General features: G+C 36.3%; 1 protein-coding gene across 13 annotated transcripts in view; it reads left to right on the top strand.

Moving 5' to 3' along the window:
* The window catches only part of SOX6 (SRY-box transcription factor 6), a 611,663-nt gene that overhangs the window by 471,876 nt on the left and 118,853 nt on the right, over positions 1-20,934 (top strand). For 7 of the 13 annotated variants that reach the window (XM_090263661.1, XM_090263689.1, XM_090263704.1 and 4 more), the window contains one exon: positions 12,239-12,362. In XM_090263661.1, coding sequence (XP_090119787.1) covers positions 12,239-12,362 — 124 coding nt within the window. The remainder of the gene's footprint in view (positions 1-12,238; positions 12,363-20,934) is intronic. The other 6 variants (XM_090263681.1, XM_090263693.1, XM_090263700.1 and 3 more) reach the window with 1 other exon arrangement.

Consider the following 20,934-nt stretch of genomic DNA (forward strand, 5'->3'; position numbering starts at 1 on the left):
CCAGATAGTCCCATGTAGCATTTCCTTAGGTCATTCAACCCTTGCTACATTATCTCCTGAGAGAAGCCTTTCTTGACCATCCCTATCTAAAATAAGGTCCTATACTCCCTACCCCATTACCTTCCACTTTCCACCATATAAGCCTCATACTCTATCTCATTATCTTTATTTTTCTTCATAGCATCTGTTATCAGCTGGCATTTATTATATTTATATATTTGCTAATATGTGTATATACACACACACCTACATACCTGTTTACATTCATTTATATGTTGTCTGTCTTTCCTAGAAGATAATGGTAGGAAAGTTCATCTACTTCTATGTCCCCAGTGCCTAGATATAATGCCAAATATTGAAATCGAAACCACTGAATATTTTTTTAAAGTTTTATTTACTTATTTTTAGAGAGAGAGGAAGGGAGAGAAAAAGAGAGGGAGAGAAACATCAATGTGTGGTTGCCTCTTGTACACCTCCAACTGAGGACCTGGCCTGCAACCCAGGCACATGCCCTGACTGGGAATCGAACCGGCGACCCTTTGGTTTGCAGGCTTGGCACTCAATCCACTGACCCACACCAGCCAAAACCACTGAATAATTTAACACAATGTATACAATGTAAATTTTGACAGAGGATAAGAACTTTATATTTGGAGAATTTTCACAGAGTTGAATTTGAGCTAAACCTTGAAGGGTAGGTCAGGTTTGGAAAGGCAAAAAAGAGATGAAATATCATTCTTAGTGGAGAATGAGAAAAGTGGTGTGAACAAAGACTTAAAAGCTATTGAAAGTAAGAGGAGAAAGATGGTAAGGGGTAGTAGGAAAAGAGGCTTGAGGGGTATGTTTAGAACATTGTGTAGAGTAATTTCAGTGTCAGCCTAGGCTTGGGAGTTTGGACCTTACTTTCTTTAGTAGGGACATTTGTTATGTATCTGTTATTTAATATGAACACAATACTCAATAAAAATACAAAAATAAAGAAAATTGCTCTTATTAAATCAACATGTTAGCTTATCCTTATGATTATCTTCAGTGTCAAAGTACTTGTGCATTTAGCCGAGGGTAGCAGGTGTAGAAGTGTGTGATTGTGTGTGAGTGAGTATGTGTGTATATGTAAGAGTGAATGCTGAGAGTAGAGCAGGAGTTGTAGGTGACATTCCAAAATGACCTTAAAGTTGTATGCCATTGGCTTATTGCTCTAAAAATACTAGAGTGTGGTAAAGAGTAAAAACCTGAAGGCTATTTGATTTGTGGCCATAGTCACTATATATCCCGTTACTCATTCACTCATAAAGATCACCTTACTTTACCTCTCTGCCCCTCTTCCCCAAAAATCATATATACAGATACTACCTCTCTCTGATACATCCAGGGAGGGTCAACTTGCCAAGGCTGAGTCCCAGCTATTAATAGTTTAGACATCTTATGTTTGGGTCAGAGTTCCCACAGTAGGTTTCTCGGGCCTTCTAGCTTAAGATGAAACTGCTTCTGCTCTTCACAACAGCTGATGCTTAAACGTTTTTCTTCATTCATTCTATATGGCACTACCAGCCTACTGTGACATAACAAATATTTTATTATTATTATTATTATTTTGGAAAACTATTTCTGGATCTTCAGTGTGAAAAGCTTATCATTTCTGTCAATAAGGATTATAATTGTTTATGATGAAATTATTAAAGAAACTAGAGGCCTTTCTAAATTATACTATAGAAGAATTTCAACAGATATACTAGGAGAGATCAGTCATTAAAAATTATCTTCAAATAAATGAATATAGTCAATTTTTGAATTTTCCTACCAACTAGTGGACCTCAAAGTCAGAACCATGGCATGTCAAAAGAAAAGATCACTATGATGAAGTATTTTGGGAGTTTATTTCTGGAGCCTCAAATTGAAAATTGTAAATGATGAAAATACTTCAAATCAATTCAGAAGATCTTAAAACAAAATAATCAGAATCATTGTGGCTTAGTTTCTAAACAACATAGAATAAAAATTCTTTAATATATTTATGTAACAAATATTTGTTGAGTCCTCTGTGTAGGAGAGACTTTACTAAACCCTGGGGAAGTACAAAGTCCCTGCCTTCAAGTTGCTTGTGCATAATTTTAACAAGACCTGTAGTCAAAGATGTAAACCTGCATTTCTACAGGAGGAATTTAATAATTGAATTCTGGTCATTGCTAACAGAATAAGCTTGTGTAAAATACTTAAAGGGTAAAAGCCAGATTGCCTTCATTACAGGTCAAAAGTTTATGAAAGGTTTATATCTGAATTTGGTTGTTACAAAGAAAGGAATTCTACATTCTTCACAAACGTTGCCATATTTATATGGCATTTATACAAAATTAAAAAAAATTAATTTCCATCTTGGCAAAACACTTTGATCATTGTGTATTTAATGGGGTTTCCATTTGAGAACAACAATCATTAGTCTTTAATATGTTTCATACTTCTGTGGAAATAAGACAGGGTAGAATAAGAAACATTCATCTTCACTAGTCTTTGGAAATATCTAAAGTAATTGACTAGCTCAGTCTTCTGTGATGGCCTGGTGACCACTAACTGTGACTATTTGCATAATAGTCAACTCTTCACTTCTGTGGTGATAACTGTTTGTATCTGATTAAAATTAAGACTGTTTTAGTTCTCTTGACTTTTCCAGAAGTTGCAAAAATTGAGATTTGCTGTTCTGCTTTAACCAAACAAATGCACACATGGGGATAACAATATGCTGAGTTTATGCAGATTTTACAGCACGAATCTGAATAAAATACCCACTAATAGATCCTTAAGGAGTAATAAACACACATGAATTTTCCTTAGTTGCACTTTAAAGTGATTTTAACATACTACTAGACCTTAACAATAATATTTAATTGACAAGATTATACATTTGTATGGATTGGAAAGGTGGTAGATATCTAATTCCAAATGAATCATAAATTTTACTTTTGCATAACATGTTTTATTAATTTCTTTATGGCCAGGATATTCTACTTCCCTCCTGGTGAGAGTTTCTTAAAACATAGTCAGATAATTTAAACACATTTAATTAACATTTATCATTCATTTTTTAAAGTAATCTGAATTTGTCCTCATAAATACTCAAAATTTTTCAGGGTTATAGACCATAGCAAAACTATGGAAAGACAAAGGAATTTTTCTTGTAATTTAGTTTTCTTTTAGCAAATCTTTCCTTTCTCTGTTGACTCTTTTCCAAAGTAAGCTGACACACCGGATGATTTGTGCCACTATGTAAGTGAAAACAAGCCTAACACCACTACCTGATAAAATGAAATGATGGACTTTTCTACAAATTTCTATATTCCTAGTGCCTAGAGTGGTACCATGCAGATAGTACTAGGTGCTCAGTAAATGGCTGTTGAATATTTAAATGAAGACAGGCACTATTGACTTCTCTGATGTAGTAACAGTTTCTTGGGAGCCTAAGAGATACTAGGGAGTATGATTATGTTAGTTCTAAATCCATGTTCTTTCCTTTGAAAATTCAATATTTAAACATGTACAAATGAACGAGAGATAGTATAATGACGTTTGATTACTAATGATCCTGGTGCATTAATGAGATATTTGCCCATTTTAGAAAATGCAAATAGAGTGAGTGTGTATAATATGCTGAGAATATAAAAAAAAGAATTAACACAAAGGTCAGGATTGGCTCTTTCAGGGCTAACATTTCTCTCTGAATATATACCTAAAGAAGATTTTTAAAATATGTGCTGCTAATCTAACAGATGAAATTGCTGTGCTCTTACTCTCAATGATTATTTCTCTTCTATGTAAACAAAGAAGGGAGTTGAAAAGTGCTAGACTGTGGGGTAGATTTTCAAGGCACATACCTAGATTGCAGGTTTGATCACCAGTTGGAGCGCATATGGGAAGCGGATGACCAATGTCTCTCTCTCTCTCTCTCTCACACACTCTCTCTCTCTCCTCTCTGTCTCTGTCTCTCCTCTCTGTCTTTCTCCCTAAAATTAATAAACATTATCTTCAGGTGAGGGTTAAAAAATTAACTTTCTTATTGATGTATAATACACATACAGGAAAAATATATATCATAAGTCTAAAGTTAGCTCTTCATTAATATTCAAACTAAAACATATAACTTTGAAAGACTAAAGCCTAGGTTTTTAAAATGATGCCTTTAAACTGTACTATGTTGAGTTTGTTCTGCTTTTTCAGAGGTTTTCTTGGCCCTTTAGTGAAGATCCTCAAAAAAGTGGTAGCAGTAGTACACAAGTTCTAGGAAGAAACTGCATATTAAAGATGAATGATAAAAATGGTAACAAAGTGCTACATTATCCTGGCTTAGGTGGTGGAGAATGAGGGAGGGAGGGAGGGGGAGAGAGAGAGAGAGAGAGAGAGAGAGAGAGAGAGAGAGAGAGAGAGAGAGAGAGAGAGAGAGAGAGAGAGAGAAAGAGAAAGAGAAAAGAGAAGAGAAGAGAAGAGAAGAGAAGAGAAAATCCTGCCATCAACTAACAAAACCAAACAAAGCAGCATCTTCCTCTGGATGCAGTGACCTTATTTGTACTAGGTATATTTACGGGCTGTTTTTGGGAAACATCTGGGAAGACAGGACTCTGCACTCAAATACTCTAAACAATTTGTGTCCCAGAATTGTTCCTGATGAAATCTCAATTTGATCATTCTCCTTGATAGAGCTAGGTTCTTTAGGAAGCAGAGATTTGCTATCCTCCATTAGCTGTAGCAGCCAGAGGTTTGCTAAATAAGACAAATGAAAAGCAAACAAGGTGATATTAAGTTGTATTTAAAAGTCATTCTTTATGCTCTTCTGGAATGAGAACAACTACAGTTCTACACCTTTTGCAGTTGCATTAACAATACTACCCTATGGAAATTGGTGCTCAGAAAACCGGTTCTTCGGTCCTAGATAGTTCTCACATCCATAAGCTGACACAAAATGACTACTATGTTCTTAGCCCTGTGATATGAGCAGTGGGATATAGAGAAATGTAAATGGCACAGACAATGAATTGAAACAATTATTGAATACTTAGGTGGGACGTATATAAGGTCTCTTTGTGTACTTAAGACAGATCAACCAAGAGAAGTTCACTGTGTTGACCAACTGCATTATGCTTTCTAATGCAGACCAAAGCAAGGTGTTAGTTAACCTTTTAGACAGATTTTGACAACAAGAAAAGGTTTTAAACTAAAAGGGTTTATGTTGAGGCACTATTTATCCCATCAAGTGAGAGACCCTTTCCCTCGTAACTGTCCGGAATTAACTGAAGTCCATACAGGATTCGGCATTCACTTTTTGACAGTAAGAAGATACCTCCCTGACCTTGAAGGCTTTTAATGTAAGATTTCTGGGGCCTTTCTTTCACTGTAGAAACTGCAGCTTTATAGTGATAACACTTTATGCAAATGACTCAAGTATTCTTTGTAATAAAGACTATGGCCTTTAAAGGGATTTCCCTCCCCTCCGTACCCTTTCCATTGTATACCCCGCCTCTTCCTCTCTGATTGCTCTTTCTCATTCTCAATTTTCTCTCTGTCTTTCCCTCCCTCTGTCATGATTTATAAACATTGGGTACATTCCTTCCGACAGATTAGTGAGGCTTTCTCCAATTAAACCACACGAGGAATGATTTTCTAGAAATAAAGCACTAAAAAGATCATTTGCTCACTGTCTTTAAGCAGTAACAGACATTAATATTCTTATGATTTTTCCACACAGATTCTTGTTCCCCATCACTATAAAAGTTAAATAATCTTCATGAAAGAGAAAATGAGTCCCCCTGAGTGTCACTCTGTTTGCATATTAGCATGTAGCCAGGCCTCTGCCAAGTCACTCTCTGACTGACTGCTGCAGATGCTCGTTCTCAAGTATTCTGAGTCATATCTTTAGTGCAAGTCTTCAGGGACAAACAATAGCACCTGTTCCTCACAAGATATCAGGCTAGTTAGCCCATTCATGTATCTTTAATGAAGCTCTGGGGCAGATGGCAAAAAATGGCATCATCAACAACTTAGCACGAGAAAACAAAGGGGATGAGCGTTGATGCAACAATGCTGTTTTAGAAATAGGAAGAGACAGAACCTAAGTGTTTCACAGGCGTCTGCTGCTGTCCTCACTGTCTGAACAATGTGAGGAATACCAAGCAATTAAAATTCCTGGGCATGTATTCTATTTGATCAAGAATATGTTCTCCACCCTTTCCAAAAGGGGGTTGCTTTGGTGAGGGACTGGAAGTTTAGAATTAACGGACAGTTGTGGTTTGGGGCATGCAGTGTGTTTCTTTCACGATGCACTGACTGAGCTTCACCTTCGATGGGTCCCCAGTTTCTTATTAGTCGTTCAAGTTACGTATCCAGCCAGTTAGTGCTAACTTCCAAAGCAATAAAAGTAACGCAGTTTCATACTCAGGGATCTACTTTTGGCCACATCAGGTTTTACTCTTTGTTTTAACAAAATCAGTTTTACCCCTTTATTTACAGGACAATTTAAGTCTCTCTGAATTTGTGCTAAGTGCAAGCTACACTTTCAAGCACAAAAGATGCTATTTGAAATTATGACAACTTCTTGAAAAATACATGTGGAGACTGGCCATTCTTTAATTCAGTGAGGGGGATTCTATTATTTTTTTATTCTTTAGTAAAATATTTTTGGAAGTCGCTGTTTTCAATGTGACTGCCTTTCCTGGCATGTCACCAGATAGGAAAATAGGATGATGGGAAGGAAGAGGAAAGGCAGGCTTACATTCTTCAGAGCAGGGTGGGGCTTTTCTGTATCTTCAGAATTCTTTATTTGCCCTAAGCGCTGACACTCAGTGCAGTGAACTTAATTCATAGCTTCCATAAGAGGGAAGTATGTGGGGTGCTTATGTGTTCTTGTGTGGCCACCAAGCCCTCTTATCTCTCCCCCTTAACTTGCCCTCGCTTTCTATTTCTGTCCCACCTTTAACCAATAATCTTCTAGGAAGTACAATAAATGGGAAGCTATGAAAGGGGAAAATTGTTGCTTTAATTCATACTTTCCACTTATATTAGAGTCATGCACCTCTTAATGACAGGGATACGTTCTGAGGAATGCATTGTTCGGTGATTTTGTTGTTGTGCAGACATAGAATGTAGTTACACAAACCTAGATGGTATAGCCTACAACTCTAATTGTATGTGCTATACTTTAAATGATTGGCAGCACAGTAGGTTTGTTTACACTATCATCACACAAACGCGAGTAAGTCATTGCTTTAGACATTACAATGCCTCTGGTATCACTAGGTGATTGGGGATTTTTCAGCTCTATTATAATCTTATGGTACCACCATCATATATGCAGTTTGTCATTGACCAAAACATTGTGATACAGCACATGACTCTATTTCCACTGGTGAGTCGTACTGTTGAGTTTTCTATAAAGATGGTAGGTGGAAGTATTCATAGACTTCCATTACCCTTGCTAATTTTTAAGACACATAACTCTTAAAATAGTATCTAACTGGGGCAATCTGAATAAGGTTGTTGAAGTGTATCAGTTTCAGTATCCTAGTTGTGATATTGTACTGTAGTTTTTCAGGATGCTACTATTGGAGGAAACTGGGTAGAGGGTACATTGGACTTCTGTGTATTATTTATTACAACTTTATGTAAATTTATAATTACACTTATAAAACTTTCAGTCATATAATTGATATCACAAAGACTTATTATATTCCTTATCTCAGTTAGGTTGTTTAGTAAAAGATGATTTTATGCTTAATATAATATATTACTTTATAGACTTTGAGTCTGATTTACCTGGACTTGAATCCTGCCTCCACCACTTTTTAATTGGTTAAATCACTTAGCCTGTCGTGTTTTTTGTCTTTCTCATTAAGTGAGTGAGGTTAGTAAGAGTCAGTACACCATTGAGTTTTGAGGTTTAAATGAGATAGAGCGTGTAAATCACTTACCCAGTGCTTGACATATAAGAAACACTGGAAAATACTAGCTGCTGTAATTATCATCATCATCATCATTATCATCACTATTGTTACTCCGATAAGTAGAGCTAGAAAGGAGTTTTTCTTCATCTCTCAGCCTAGATTCTAATTGGATACTGGATATTTTGGCTTGTCTTTAGTAAAGGGCACTTTGAATTTTTATATTGTTCTTTTACTTAAAATAAGCTAAGGACAATTTTATCATTCGGAACTAAATGATCATTGTTCATGAATGTATTGTAATATATTATTGGAATCAGTGACAGTAGATTTAAGATCAAATTGTTCTGGATAAAAAAGTAAAAGAGTAAATGAAAGAAACTGCAACTAAACAATATAATATCCATACTCCCAAGTTATCTCCAGCAATACACCTCTGAAACAGAAAATTATTTTTAGTTGCAGACCTCCAGATTTTTTCTACGAAAAGCATTTGCACATATGATTTCACTCTCTTTTTTCTACCCTATCACTGAAGTCCATGCGATGTAATGGAAAAAGCCCTGGACAGGGTAATTAGCAGTTTGGGACTCTAGATCCAGCTCTGTCATAGGCAGTGTGACCTCAGGCTTTTACCTTCTCTAGCCAACTGTTTGCATGTGTAATTTGCGAGGTTTGATTTAGGTTAGTGATTCTCAAAGAGTGGTCCCTGGATCATCAGCACCAATTTCACCTGGAAACTTATTAGAAAAATACACTCTCAGGTCTCTACTTCAAATCTATGGGTTCAGAGACTCTGAGGGTAGGGTTGAGCAATCTTTGTTTTAACAAGCCCTCCGGATTCTAATGAGCATTAAAGTTTAAACAACACTGTTCTGGATTATTCTATTCTAAATTTTAGACAGTTGGATTTAACCCCAGGGTTTCTGATTCATAGGTCTGGGGTGGAACCCCCCTAATTAGCTTTTTTAAAGCTCTCAGGTATTGCTGGTGTTGCTGGTGCTGCTGGTGAGGGACCATGCTTGGAGAACTACTAGGTTAGACCAACTCTAAACTATGCTCCACCTCTGGGTCTATCATTACTCTTTCTTTCACTATTGCCTTCCATCCCCCTGCTGATTTACTTTGATCCTCAATGTACTGAAACGACCTTTGAGTTAATAACATTGACAATTTCTAACATATCCTACCTTGTAGATGGTGATGGAGAGAAAGGAACTTCCCTAAATTATTACAATTATGTTAATATGAAACACCTACTTCTCTTTGGCATTAGAAATGACCCTGGGTAGTCTACTTAGTTATCTCAAGTACATAGCTGATTACAAAGGAAATGTCTTCAAGCACCAAGATTCCAGAATTAAGGTCTGATGCCTAATTGCCATTGATCCCTTATGACCTGAGGAGCCTGGGCGCCAATATAAAAATAAAATTTTGTTTCCATTCTAAGATACTGCTTAATGCATAACACTAAAAATCCCAAATTACGTCTTCAAATGATCCCTTTAATCCCACCTCTTCTGTTTCATGATTATCTGGATCCTGGGGAGGGGATAATGCTCTGTGAGGCATGGTGTCTGCTGAGACCATGACAAGCCTCTGCCTGCCACACTGCGTTATCTAGTTGGCTCATGTTTTCTTTTTTGAATTAAAGTGATGGGTCAGGTCCACTGTTTCTCCTTTCATCAGTAAATTGATAATTTTCTAGTACTGAACATCCAAACTGTATAAAAAAGAGAGCAAGGACCTGACAGGTACTGAGGGCCTGTTGGGTGCCAGTCGCTGTGCCATAAGCCTTACTCTCCTTGCCTAGTTAGTCCTCACAATAGCCACGCAAGGTCATACCATTAGCTTTGCTTTTTGCATAACAGAATAGACTCAGAAAGGTTAAAACCTGTTTAAGATCACACAGCCAACAGAATGACAATGTATAGATTTAAGTTCAGCTTGTTTGACAGCAAAGCCTTTGTAGGCATAGTAGATTCTGGATGAATATGTGTTGAACGAATGAAAGAATGACTATATCCCATTATCTTTCTAGTGTTGACTTTTAAACAATCATAGAAGTGTAAAGTTGAAAAGGCTCTATAGGTTATTATCTAATTAGGGTTTTTAATGCATATGCTTTCAGGAATTTCTAACATATAGGTATATAATCTTTACCAGGCCAACTCTAGGGAAATGGCACACACACCCTCTTTAATCAGTGATCGTTGACTAAATTATTATTAGAAAATTCTTCTTTGCATTAAATTTGCCCAAAATATTTCCCTCCAACCCCCCTCCCTCTCTCTCCTGCCCAGTTCCAGTTCTTTCCTTTTCAACTACTCAGACTTAACCTGGCTTGTCTTCAATGTACCATTCCTTCCAATATTTGAAGATAGCACATCTTCTCTATCCCACGCTAAATAGCCCCCATTTTTTTCAGCTACTTCTCAAGATCCGTAACACAGTATAATAACTTAATAGATGCTGGTTAAACAAAAGAAGGAAAGAATAAACAAACAGGATACTTAGATTTCTTACTTTCTTGTTCCTCCTCTTCAGTGTGAAGCATCTGTGCTATGTTCTAGGTACATGGTAGGACCATATTTCTAGAAGTAAATGAAATGATTTCCTTTGATATACTTTTGCACTGAACAACAGTCACCCCCAAAGAATATTGTTTTGTTTTCTGACATAGAACAGTGCCCTCATTTCTGACATCTCAGAGTTGCATCAGGTCACAATAAGCTGGAGTTGAACAGCATACCTAGTCTTTTTTGTTCAGGGTTAAAGGCAAGACCTGGGCACTAGGGGATCAGTTTCAATTTAAGCAGGCTAAGTTTGTGCTCTAAAGTACAAAACTGGGGCTTACCTCAGCTAAAATGGAAGAAAGAGCTGCCCAAAGCTACTTTCTTTCACGCCCCACTGGCAAGGTAGTAATTGCACAAAGACCTTTTTATTATAAGTTGATTTTCCTGAGAAATGAATTCAGAAAAAATATTGTAAAGTGTTTATTTTTTGCTTGCCCTTTATTAACCCACGTCTTAGGGCTTTCCCTGGAGAAAAACTGTTGGTAAATGAAACCTCCTAGACCTATACAGAAGGGTTTTGCGCCATGTCCCTGGCTGTGGAGGGAGGAAGGACAGGACAAGGCGAGTTGGTGCTCTTCGAACAGGGTCATCAGCCCGTATATGGAATTTTGCCTGAAGAGAAGATTTAGGAACTTAAATGGGGGAAGGGTTTGGTGTTGGTAGAATTACTGGTAAAGGTTTGTATCTTACATAGAATATAATGTATCCCTTTTACACTAGTAAAAAGGCCAAAATCCCAGTTTGAACTAAAAGATCATTTCTGTTAATACACCTTAGTTTTTGTCTTTAAATAACAAAAGTCTTATAGTTCAACCTGTAAAATCATGACCTAAAAGCCAGGGCAAAACCTTCCTGTGATGGTCCCCCGGAATCAGGGTATCACTCATGGAGTAAAGATGGGAGCTAGGAAATTAAAATGTGATTTCCACCGGCATGATTCTGTCATAGCTCTTATTTTCTTTATATGGAATACAAATACTGATATAGAGAGTGAAGATTTTCTATTTTGCATTTTTGTGCTCTTTGATACATTTATTGAGGTCAAATGAAATTTGATATAGTAGGATTTATTATGAAATGCTCTCTGAATACAACTCCATAATTACTGAGCTACATGGTAGTGCATAAAGCTGTAAAACTGCTTAGCCAGACAAGCAATTTATATGTTACATCGAGGTGTGTATGGCAAAGAATATTAGTTTAATTGGGAGCCAAGATGTAGTAGCCTTAAATCTGAACAGCTATATGTTTAACATAATGCAGTGAGGCTTTGAAATAAGATACCTAAACTGAGGAAATACAGCTTTTGGAATACATAACAATTAGACATTATTTTGTGACCAACGATACTAAATACTATTTTCAAAATAAAACACAGAAAACACAGCCAGTGAAAGTGTAAAACCTTTTAGCATTGTATGGTGTAACAAGCAACTTATTTCTTTGTTTTAAAAAAGGAGAGAAAATAAAAGGGAAAAAAGCTCAAGATAAAAGAAAACCATTCACTACAATTTAGTGGATGCAAGGGTGAAGCAAATTCACAATGAGGTTATGTTCTTGGTGTGCTAATGGAATCTAAGAGGAGGGATTTGGTGAATTTTGCCTGAATTTTCTCTGGGAGCATACTTGGAATGAGGTTAGAAGTGGGTGGCTGTGTGGACACCAGCACACCACCAGGAGTGACACACAAACACTGCTTGGCGTCCATTTGCTCTGTCTGACCACAGGCTCTCTTCTGTTTAGCAGGTTCACGGTCACATGCCTCCGCTCATGATCCCAATTTTTCCACATGACCAGCGGACCCTGGCAGCAGCTGCTGCTGCCCAACAGGGATTCCTCTTCCCCCCTGGAATAACATACAAACCAGGTAAGTAGAGAGGGATTTAACATTCTTTTGGAAATGCTAAAATCCACATGTTTTTGCTTAGTAGTCACAACAAACACAGGAGCACATGAAAGAAGTATGAATAAAAAGACCATAAAAGCCTATTTAAAAGTAAAATTAGAATTGGGAAGTTAATTGGGAAGGTGACATGATAATAAACGAATTGTTTGCTAAAACTTCCTTTCTCTTCTTCCACTTGAGTCTGTTTTGAGTTCACAGATAAATTGCTACTTTCCCTGGGGATTACAAATTTTTGTTAGCTCTCTCTTACCTTCACTGTGAATAATTGTCTTTGGTTAAAGATGCTTTCTTCCCCCGAGCACTTTTGTATTCTGGCCGAGTGGTCACATACAGTATGAAATGTTGTCATTATTTGTTGTATTATTTCTCTTGAAATAAAAGTTAAACTGGACTGATTTAATTAGCTTGCTATTAGTAGGTAAAATTCTTTTTTATTTTAGTCTAAAGAATGAAGCATTCAGTAGTATTTTCTCATTCATCTTTGAACCTCAAAAAAACAGGTCACATAACCTTGCAGTAAAATATGTTTTGAGATGATTTAGCAAATGTTTTGATTTTCCTTTATTCCTCTGAGTTTACTGGACTCCTGGGGAATTCAATTAGGGACACATAATGGTTTGAGGCTTCTTTCAGAGCCTCCTTGTAAACAGGACTTTAAATGTTTAAAGATATGTTGCCAAAGGAATCCAATGTAAGGAGATAGTCAAGTAAATAAAAGTCAACCTTAATTTCATTTGTGAATTCTTTGTAAGTGACCTCAGCTCAGAAGTAGTGACCTTGTACTACTCATTAATAATTTCTGTGTCAAGTTCTTTTTAATATATTAACCTGCTTATATTAACCACCGAATCTGAGTGTAAGAAGTTGGAATGCAGCAGTTTCTTTGTGTGTGGGGTTTATAAAGTGAACAAAGGCATCTTAATAGGCTTAAAGCAGTAATAAAATATAAACCACTTTACTAAAAATTCTTGGTAAGGAAACTTACTAAATAGCATAGAGACAAACCTGGTGAGTTTTAACACCTATTTTAATTGCTTTTTGCCATTGATTACTCTTTTGTATTTGGTAGAGACCATCCTTCCTTATGAGCAAAGGTAGGATGTCTGTGTCAAAACTCAAATGATTCAAAGAATAGAGATTTTAAGGGATTGATTAACCTAACGACCGGCTTTGAAAATTCCTCAGATACAAAAAAAAAAAAAAAAAAAAAAAAAAGAAAGTCAATCCTAGTATTAACAAAGGTTTTTGGACACCTGAGGGAAAGAAAATTGTGTTATTAAAATTGCTAAAAATTGATTTTTCTAGGGCTGAATTCTTAGAGCAACTTATATTCCCTAAGAAAATGGTATTCGTATTAAGGACAGGAGTTTATTTTGTCAGACTATGTTTTAGTTAGTGCAGTGGTTCAGTCCTTCTCTTATCTCTGTAAGTATTTCTGAACTCTTTCTTCATCTTGACTCCCTGTGGAACGTTGATGTAAACTAAATTTATTGATATATCCTGAATCTGGGTTTGTTATCTCTATACCAGTCTTAGAACCCTTTTAACTTAACTATATGTGGAAACTCTCTATTTAATTTCAGTGTTTTTAAATTAAAGATTTTCCACACTTCGAAATCAGGTTTGGGCCGTATTTTCTGTTAGACATAGTCATCAACATAATTAACATGCTACTTATATAATTTGTTAAAACAATGATTACATTTTTCATGGGGAAAGATATTGTTATATAGTCAATGAAGTTGGACCATTTTTTAAAAAAAATGTCTTCTCATACAGCATCAATGAGATTATAATATATAACTAAGTAGAATATATAGATTGGCACAATATTGTGCAGGAGTGAGTTGCCTCCATTGAATAGACATATGCAGTGCAGAGTAGGGTTCTGGGGAAGCAAAATTATATTTGATTATTTTGGCTAAAAGCTTTTGGTTAAGGCAGGATAATGGATTTGGACATTAAGACAATTTTTAATCACCAGCAAGGCTGATGAAAAGAGTATTTCCTGATGACCCCTAAGTTATGCCAAAAAATTTAATTCACCAGAACTCTATACTCTTTAACACTTTGACTAATCTAGGCTTTATTGTATATAAAAGTTATACTTAAAAGGGTTAAAATTACATGCTCTTACGCTATTAGTAGAGAAATCACATACTCAGGAGACTTAATAATCTATGCAGTGTTCTCATCACTCATGTGAATTGGGGGAGGAGAATACTGTTGGACTGGAGTCTGGACTAGAAAAACTTTTTGCTCCAAACTGAGTTATAATGAATTTACTTGAAGTACACATGAGACAATGCCTAATTTTTAAAAAGAGAGTAGCTTTGTCACATATAAAAGCCTTGAAATGGTCACATAATTTTATGTTTTGGTCCCCAAAGCAAGAAGCTGAGCAAGTGTTACCGCCTTCATCTTTATAAATTACAAAATAAATGGCTCCCTTTTTTCTTCTTTTCTACCTTCCCATAACCTAAAACAATGCCATAGAGTTTGTGTCTCCAGCTGATGGAATGATTGATTGTTTTGATTGTTGGAAAGCCAGGCGCTCCTTGGGGTAGTATTCACGGTCAAAGTTGACTGTTTCTGAACTCATATTAGGACAGTATGAACGAATGTATTTAGGGCTATGGGCCTTTCTCTTCAGACACTTTGACCCATTGCTCTGGGCACTTCTGGGTCCCAGTGTGCAGTGAACACCAAGTAAGCTCTCCCCCTTTGCTGGCTCACTGAGGAGAAATGCGGCCCACAGGGACCAGCTGCAGTTTTAGGGAACAAATATTAGATTGATCTCTGTAGAAATAGTTTTATTGAGTTTTAACCCCTAATCCCAAAAAGATTTTTAATGATTCAATAATTAGAGACATCTTTCTAGAAAGGCACGCATCAGGGCCCAAAACATAAACCACAGATTTTTGGTTGCTTTGCTCTTCTATGTAGAGATACTAAATGTTGCAGCAATCCAGGGTAAGGTAAAGGCATCTGAGCACCTATATTTGAGAAAACTTTAAAAATGAGCCTCTTTCATAGTTGTCATTGTATATATCAGTCAAAACTGAATTGCCTATAAAATAAGAACATTTTATACACCAGGGATGATGCACTCATTAGTTATAATATGACAATAGCTAAAGCTTACTGAATACTTTGTGCCAAACACTGTGCTAAATATTTTGCATGAATTATTTTAATTCTTACTTGAACATATTTAACCTTGCTGAACCTCACATTTTTGTCATCTACAAAAATATGCTATGATTTTTCTCACTGGTCAACATAGGAGTAAAGATTAAGTTTTTCTAAATGTATGAAAGTTCTTTCAAAGTTCTAAATCACAAGGTTTGGGGATAAAGTCTGACCATAAAGCTGAGTAAATTTAACTACATTAAACTTTGTTCTTGTCCGTTAGATATGTGGTCCCAAAACTGAGCCTTTGGCTGAGAAATACTGTCCCTCTGCTTGATGACCAAAAGCAATTTACAAGTATTCCTAATGCTTTAAAAAATGTGGTAAAATGTAAATAACATAATATTTATCTTTTTAACCATTTGTAAATGTACAACTCAGCAATATCAATACATTTACTATGTTGTGTAAACCATCACCATTATCTATATCCAAAATTTTATTCATCATTGAAAAACTCTGTGTCCATTAAACAATAATGCTCATTATTTTCCCACTCCTAACTCCCTAGTAACCTTTATTCCACTATCTTTCTCTGTGAATTTGCCTATTCTAGGTACTTCATATTAAATGGAATCATGCAATATTTGTCCTTCTGTGTCTGGCTGATTTCATTTCCAAGGTCCATTCATATTATAGCATATATGAAATAGTCATTCCTTTTTATGGCTGAGTAATATCCCATTGTATATACATGTCTTTGTGTGTGTGTATTTTGTTTGTATGTTTATTCATTCATCTGCTGAGGGACACTTGGCTTGTTTCTACCTTTGCACTATTGTGAATAATGTTGCTGTGACCATTGATATATAAATATCTTTTCCAGTCCCTACTTTCAGTTTTTATGGATATATATGTAGGGGTGGAATTGCTGGGTCATGTGATAGTTCTATGTTTAGCTTTTTGATGAACCAGAGGCTGCACAATTTTACAATGCAAGAGTTTCAGTTTGTCCACATCCTCACAAGCACTTGTTATTTTCCATTAAAAAAAAAAAAATATATATATATCCATCCTAGTAGGTGTGAGGTGATATCTTATTGTGGTTCTGATTTTCATTTCCCTAATGATTAATAATTTTCAGCATCTTTTCTCATGCTTATTAGAAATTTGTATATCTTCCCTGGAGAAATATCTGTTTAAATACTTTGCCCATTTTTGAATTGGGATGTTTGTTTTTTGTTGTTGTTGAGATTCAGAAGTTCTCTATGTATTCTAGATATTATCCCTTATCAGATATATGATTTGCAAATATTTCCCCCCATTTTGTAGGTTGTCTTTTCACTTACTTTATAGTATCCTTTGATGCACAAAAGGCTTAAATTTTGCTGAAGTCTAACTTATTTTTACTTTTGTTGCCTGTGCTTTTGCTGCCATATTCATAACATCATTGCCAAATCCAAAGACTTACTCCTGTGTATTCTTCTAAGAGTTTTATGGTTTTAGTACTTAAGTTTAGGTCTTGCATTCATTTGAGTTAATTTTTATATGCGGTGTAAAGTAAGGCTCCAACTTCAGTCTTTTGCATGTTGGTATCCAGTTTTCCCGGCACCGTTTGTTGAAAAGATGTCCTTTCCCCATTGAAAGGTCTTGGCACACTTGTCGAATATCAATTAATCATATATGTTAGGGTTTATTTCTGGGCTTTTATTCTGTTTAATTGGTCTATATATCTCTTCTTATGCCAGTACCATATTACTGTAGCTTTGTAGTAAATTTTGAGGACAGGAAGTGTGGGTCTTCCAATTTTATTCTTCTTTTTCAAGATTGTTTTAACTTTCAGGATTTCTAACAATTTCATATAAATTTGAGGATTGGGTTTTCCATTTCTGTAAAAAGATTGTTGGAATTTTGATAGAGATTTCATTGTATCTGTTGATAGCTTTGGGTAGCATTTACATCTTAGCAATGTTAAGTCTTCCTGTTTGTGAACATGGATGCCTTTCCATTTATTCAGGTCTTTTAAAATCTCAGCAGTGTTTTATAATTCGTGTGCAAGTCTTGTTGTGTCATTGGTTAGATTTATTCCTAAATATTTGATTCTTTTAGATACTATTGTAAACAGAATTGCTTTATTAATTAATTTCCTTTTGGATTGTTTATTTCTGGTATATAGAAACACAATTGATTTTTGAGTGTTACTTTTATACCTTGAAACTTTGCTGAAATTGTCTATTAGCTCTAGTAGCATTCTTGTGGATTTTTGGGGTATTTTATAAACAGGATCCTGTCATATGCAAATAGAGATAGTTTTTTATCTCTTCCATACCAATTTGGATGCCCTTCCTTCTTCCCTTCCTTTCTTCTTTCCTTCCTTCCTTCCTTCTTTCCTGTCTTTTTGTCTAATAGAGCTGGCTAGAACTTCCAGTACAATATTGTGTAATTTCAGTGAAAGTGGATATCGTTGTCTTGTTCTTGATCGTTTCAACCTTTTACCATTGAATATGATGTTAGCTATGGGTTTTTCATAAGTACCCTTTAACATGTTGATGAACTTTTCCTCTATTCCTAGTTTTCTGAAACTTTTATTGTTATGACAGGTGCTAGATTTTGTCAAATGCTTTTTCTGCATCAATTGAGATGATCACGTGGTGTTTTTCCCCTATGTTCTATAAATGTGATGTATTGCGTTGATTTATCCTGGGATAAATCTTACCTAGTCATAATAAATAATACTTTTAGTATACTGTTGGACTCAGTATGCTAATATTTTGTTGAAGATCTTTGTATCTATATTTATAAAGGACATTGGCCTGTTAATTTTTTTCCCTCTGATGTCTTTATCTGGCTTTGTTATCAAGATATTGTTGGTCCCATAATTGAATAGTTGGGAAGTGTTTTCTCTTCTTTATTTTTTAAAAGATTTTGGGAGAATTTGTGTTAGTTTTTCTTAAATGTTCAATAAAATTCACTGGTGAAGCAGTCTGGTCCAGGACTTTTCTTTTTGGGGAGCTTTTTGATTACTTATTCAATATCTTTATTTGTGATAAGTCTGTTGATATTTTCTATTTTTTCTTGAATCATTTCAGGTAATTTGTGTCTTTCAAGAAATTTGTCTATTTTTTTTAAGTATATTTTATTGATTATGTTGTTACAGTACTTCCAATTTTTTCTACCTTTTCTCCCCTCTGCCCAGTACCCCCCTTCCCTCCAGCAATCCCACCCCCCTTAGTTCATGTCCATGGGTCATGCATATAAGTTCTTTGGCTTCACCCTTTCCTATATATTTCTTAGCACCCCCCTGTCTATTTTATATGAAACAATTATGCTTCTTAATGCCTGCATCATTTCCCCATTTCTCCCACTTCCACCTCCCAGCTGATAACCCTCCAAATGATCCCTGTACCTATCATTCTGTTCCTATTCTAGTTTGCTTAGTTGGATTTTGTTTTTATTTTTTAGATTCAGTTGTTGATAGTTGTGAGTTTGTTGTCATTTTAGTGTTCATAGTTTTGATCTTCTTTTTCTTAAGTAAGTCCCTTTGACATTTCATATAATAATGGCTTGGTGATAATGAACTCCTTTAGCTTTACCTTGCCTGGGAAGCACTTCATCTGCCCTTTCATTCCAAATGATAGCTTTGCTGGCTAGAGAAATCTCGGTTGTAGGTTGCTTTTCATCACATTGAATACTGCTTGCCAGTCCCTTCCTGCCTGCAAAGTGTCCTCTGAGAAATCAGCTGTTAGTCCTATAGGCACCCCCCTGTAGACAACTCTCCACCTCTTTCTTGCTGCCCCCAGGACTCTGTCTTTATCTTTCACCTTTGGCATCTCAGTCATGATGCATCCTGGTGTGGTCCCCTCTGGGTCCTGGGACCCTCCGTGCTTCCCGGACCTGTATATCCATCTCCTTTGCAAAATTTGGGAAGATTTCCTCATTTTTTTCAATTCTTGCTTCCTCATTCTGCACTGGTTTACTGTGTTTTTTTTTTTTTTTCCTTATGTTCAAAATCATTGATTTGAACCCCAATTTCCTTCCCTTCACCATGGGTTTTGTGTGGATTTTCCTTCGTTTCACTTAACATAGCCTTCACTTCTCTTATGCGTTTGTCATAGTCAAGCATATCTGTCAAGCCTCTGAACATCTTTATCACCAGTGTTTTGAATTCTGCATCTGTAAGGCTGGCTATCTCCTCGTCACTTAGTTCTCTCATTGGAACCTTGATCTGTTACCCCCTTTGGGCCATACTTATCTGTCTCCTCATTCTGACAGGCTCCTGTGTTTGTTTGCTTCTGAGTCCCAGGTAGAGCTGTTTCTCCTGTTATGTTGTAAGGGGCGGAGCCTCAGGGATTTGTCAGTACAAGGCGACCTGTTTCAACACATTGTGGTGCTGTATGTGGGGGAGGGCTCCGAGAGGGCACCTCTCCCACTTCCACACCAGACTGGCGCCCCTCTAGCTGCTACTTTAGCTGTTGTTCCCAGAGTGGGTGGGTCTGCGGATGTTCTAGGACCCTGAGGGCCCTTTAAACAAGCGGGCTTTGCTGAGAGACTGGCAGTTTCTGCCTCCACCCCAACCCCCACTGGTCTGCACAGTCAGAAGCAATGAGGCTTGATTTTCCCCGGTACTGGGACTGTGAGCTGCTACGTCTGGTGAGGAGCTGGGAACGCTCCCCAGGTGTCCCTCCTGACTTTTTAAAACGTGTGACTACACTTTCTGCCAGCATGCCGCCGCTGCCACCACTGCTGCCGCCACCACCCTGCGTCCTCTCTGCCCTGGCTCCGCCCCTCCTACCTGTCTGGATGAGTATTTCTTCTTTATATCTTTGTTTGCTGGACTTCCATGCAGTTTGATTTTCTGGAACTTCTGGTTGTTTTTAGTTTTGAGGTAGTTGTATTCCTTCTTAGTTGTGGAGGGAGACGCAGTATGTCTGTCTATGCCTCCATCTTGGCCGGAAGTCAAGAAATTTGTCTACCTCTTAAAGATTTTTTAATTTGTTGCTGTACAATTGTTAGCTAATGCTCTTTTTTATTCAGTTGTTTCAATTAGCATTTATTGAACACCATTTATTTGTCTACATATGTATTAATAATAAATTTTACATAAACAATAAAATATTTGTTTATATAAAATAAATATATAAATACAATACACATTGTCATTTAATTTTCATAACAACTCTTAAGATATAGCGACATTGTTTTTCTATCTTTTTAAAAGGAAAAAAACTAAAAATCAAACACGTTGATTAACTTTTTCAAGCTTTCCCATCTAAAAATTAGTAGAAATAGAATTGATTGACTTGATATTCTACACTCTTGTGGACATGGTCTAAGTCAGGGGTCCCCAACCCCCAGGCATGGACCAGTGCTAGTCTGTGACTTGTTAGGAACAGGGCCACAT

This window comes from Furipterus horrens, unplaced genomic scaffold, assembly GCF_987537825.1.
Source record: "Furipterus horrens unplaced genomic scaffold, mFurHor1.1.pri manual_scaffold_2, whole genome shotgun sequence".
In the NCBI taxonomy this organism is placed as follows: domain Eukaryota; kingdom Metazoa; phylum Chordata; class Mammalia; order Chiroptera; family Furipteridae; genus Furipterus; species Furipterus horrens.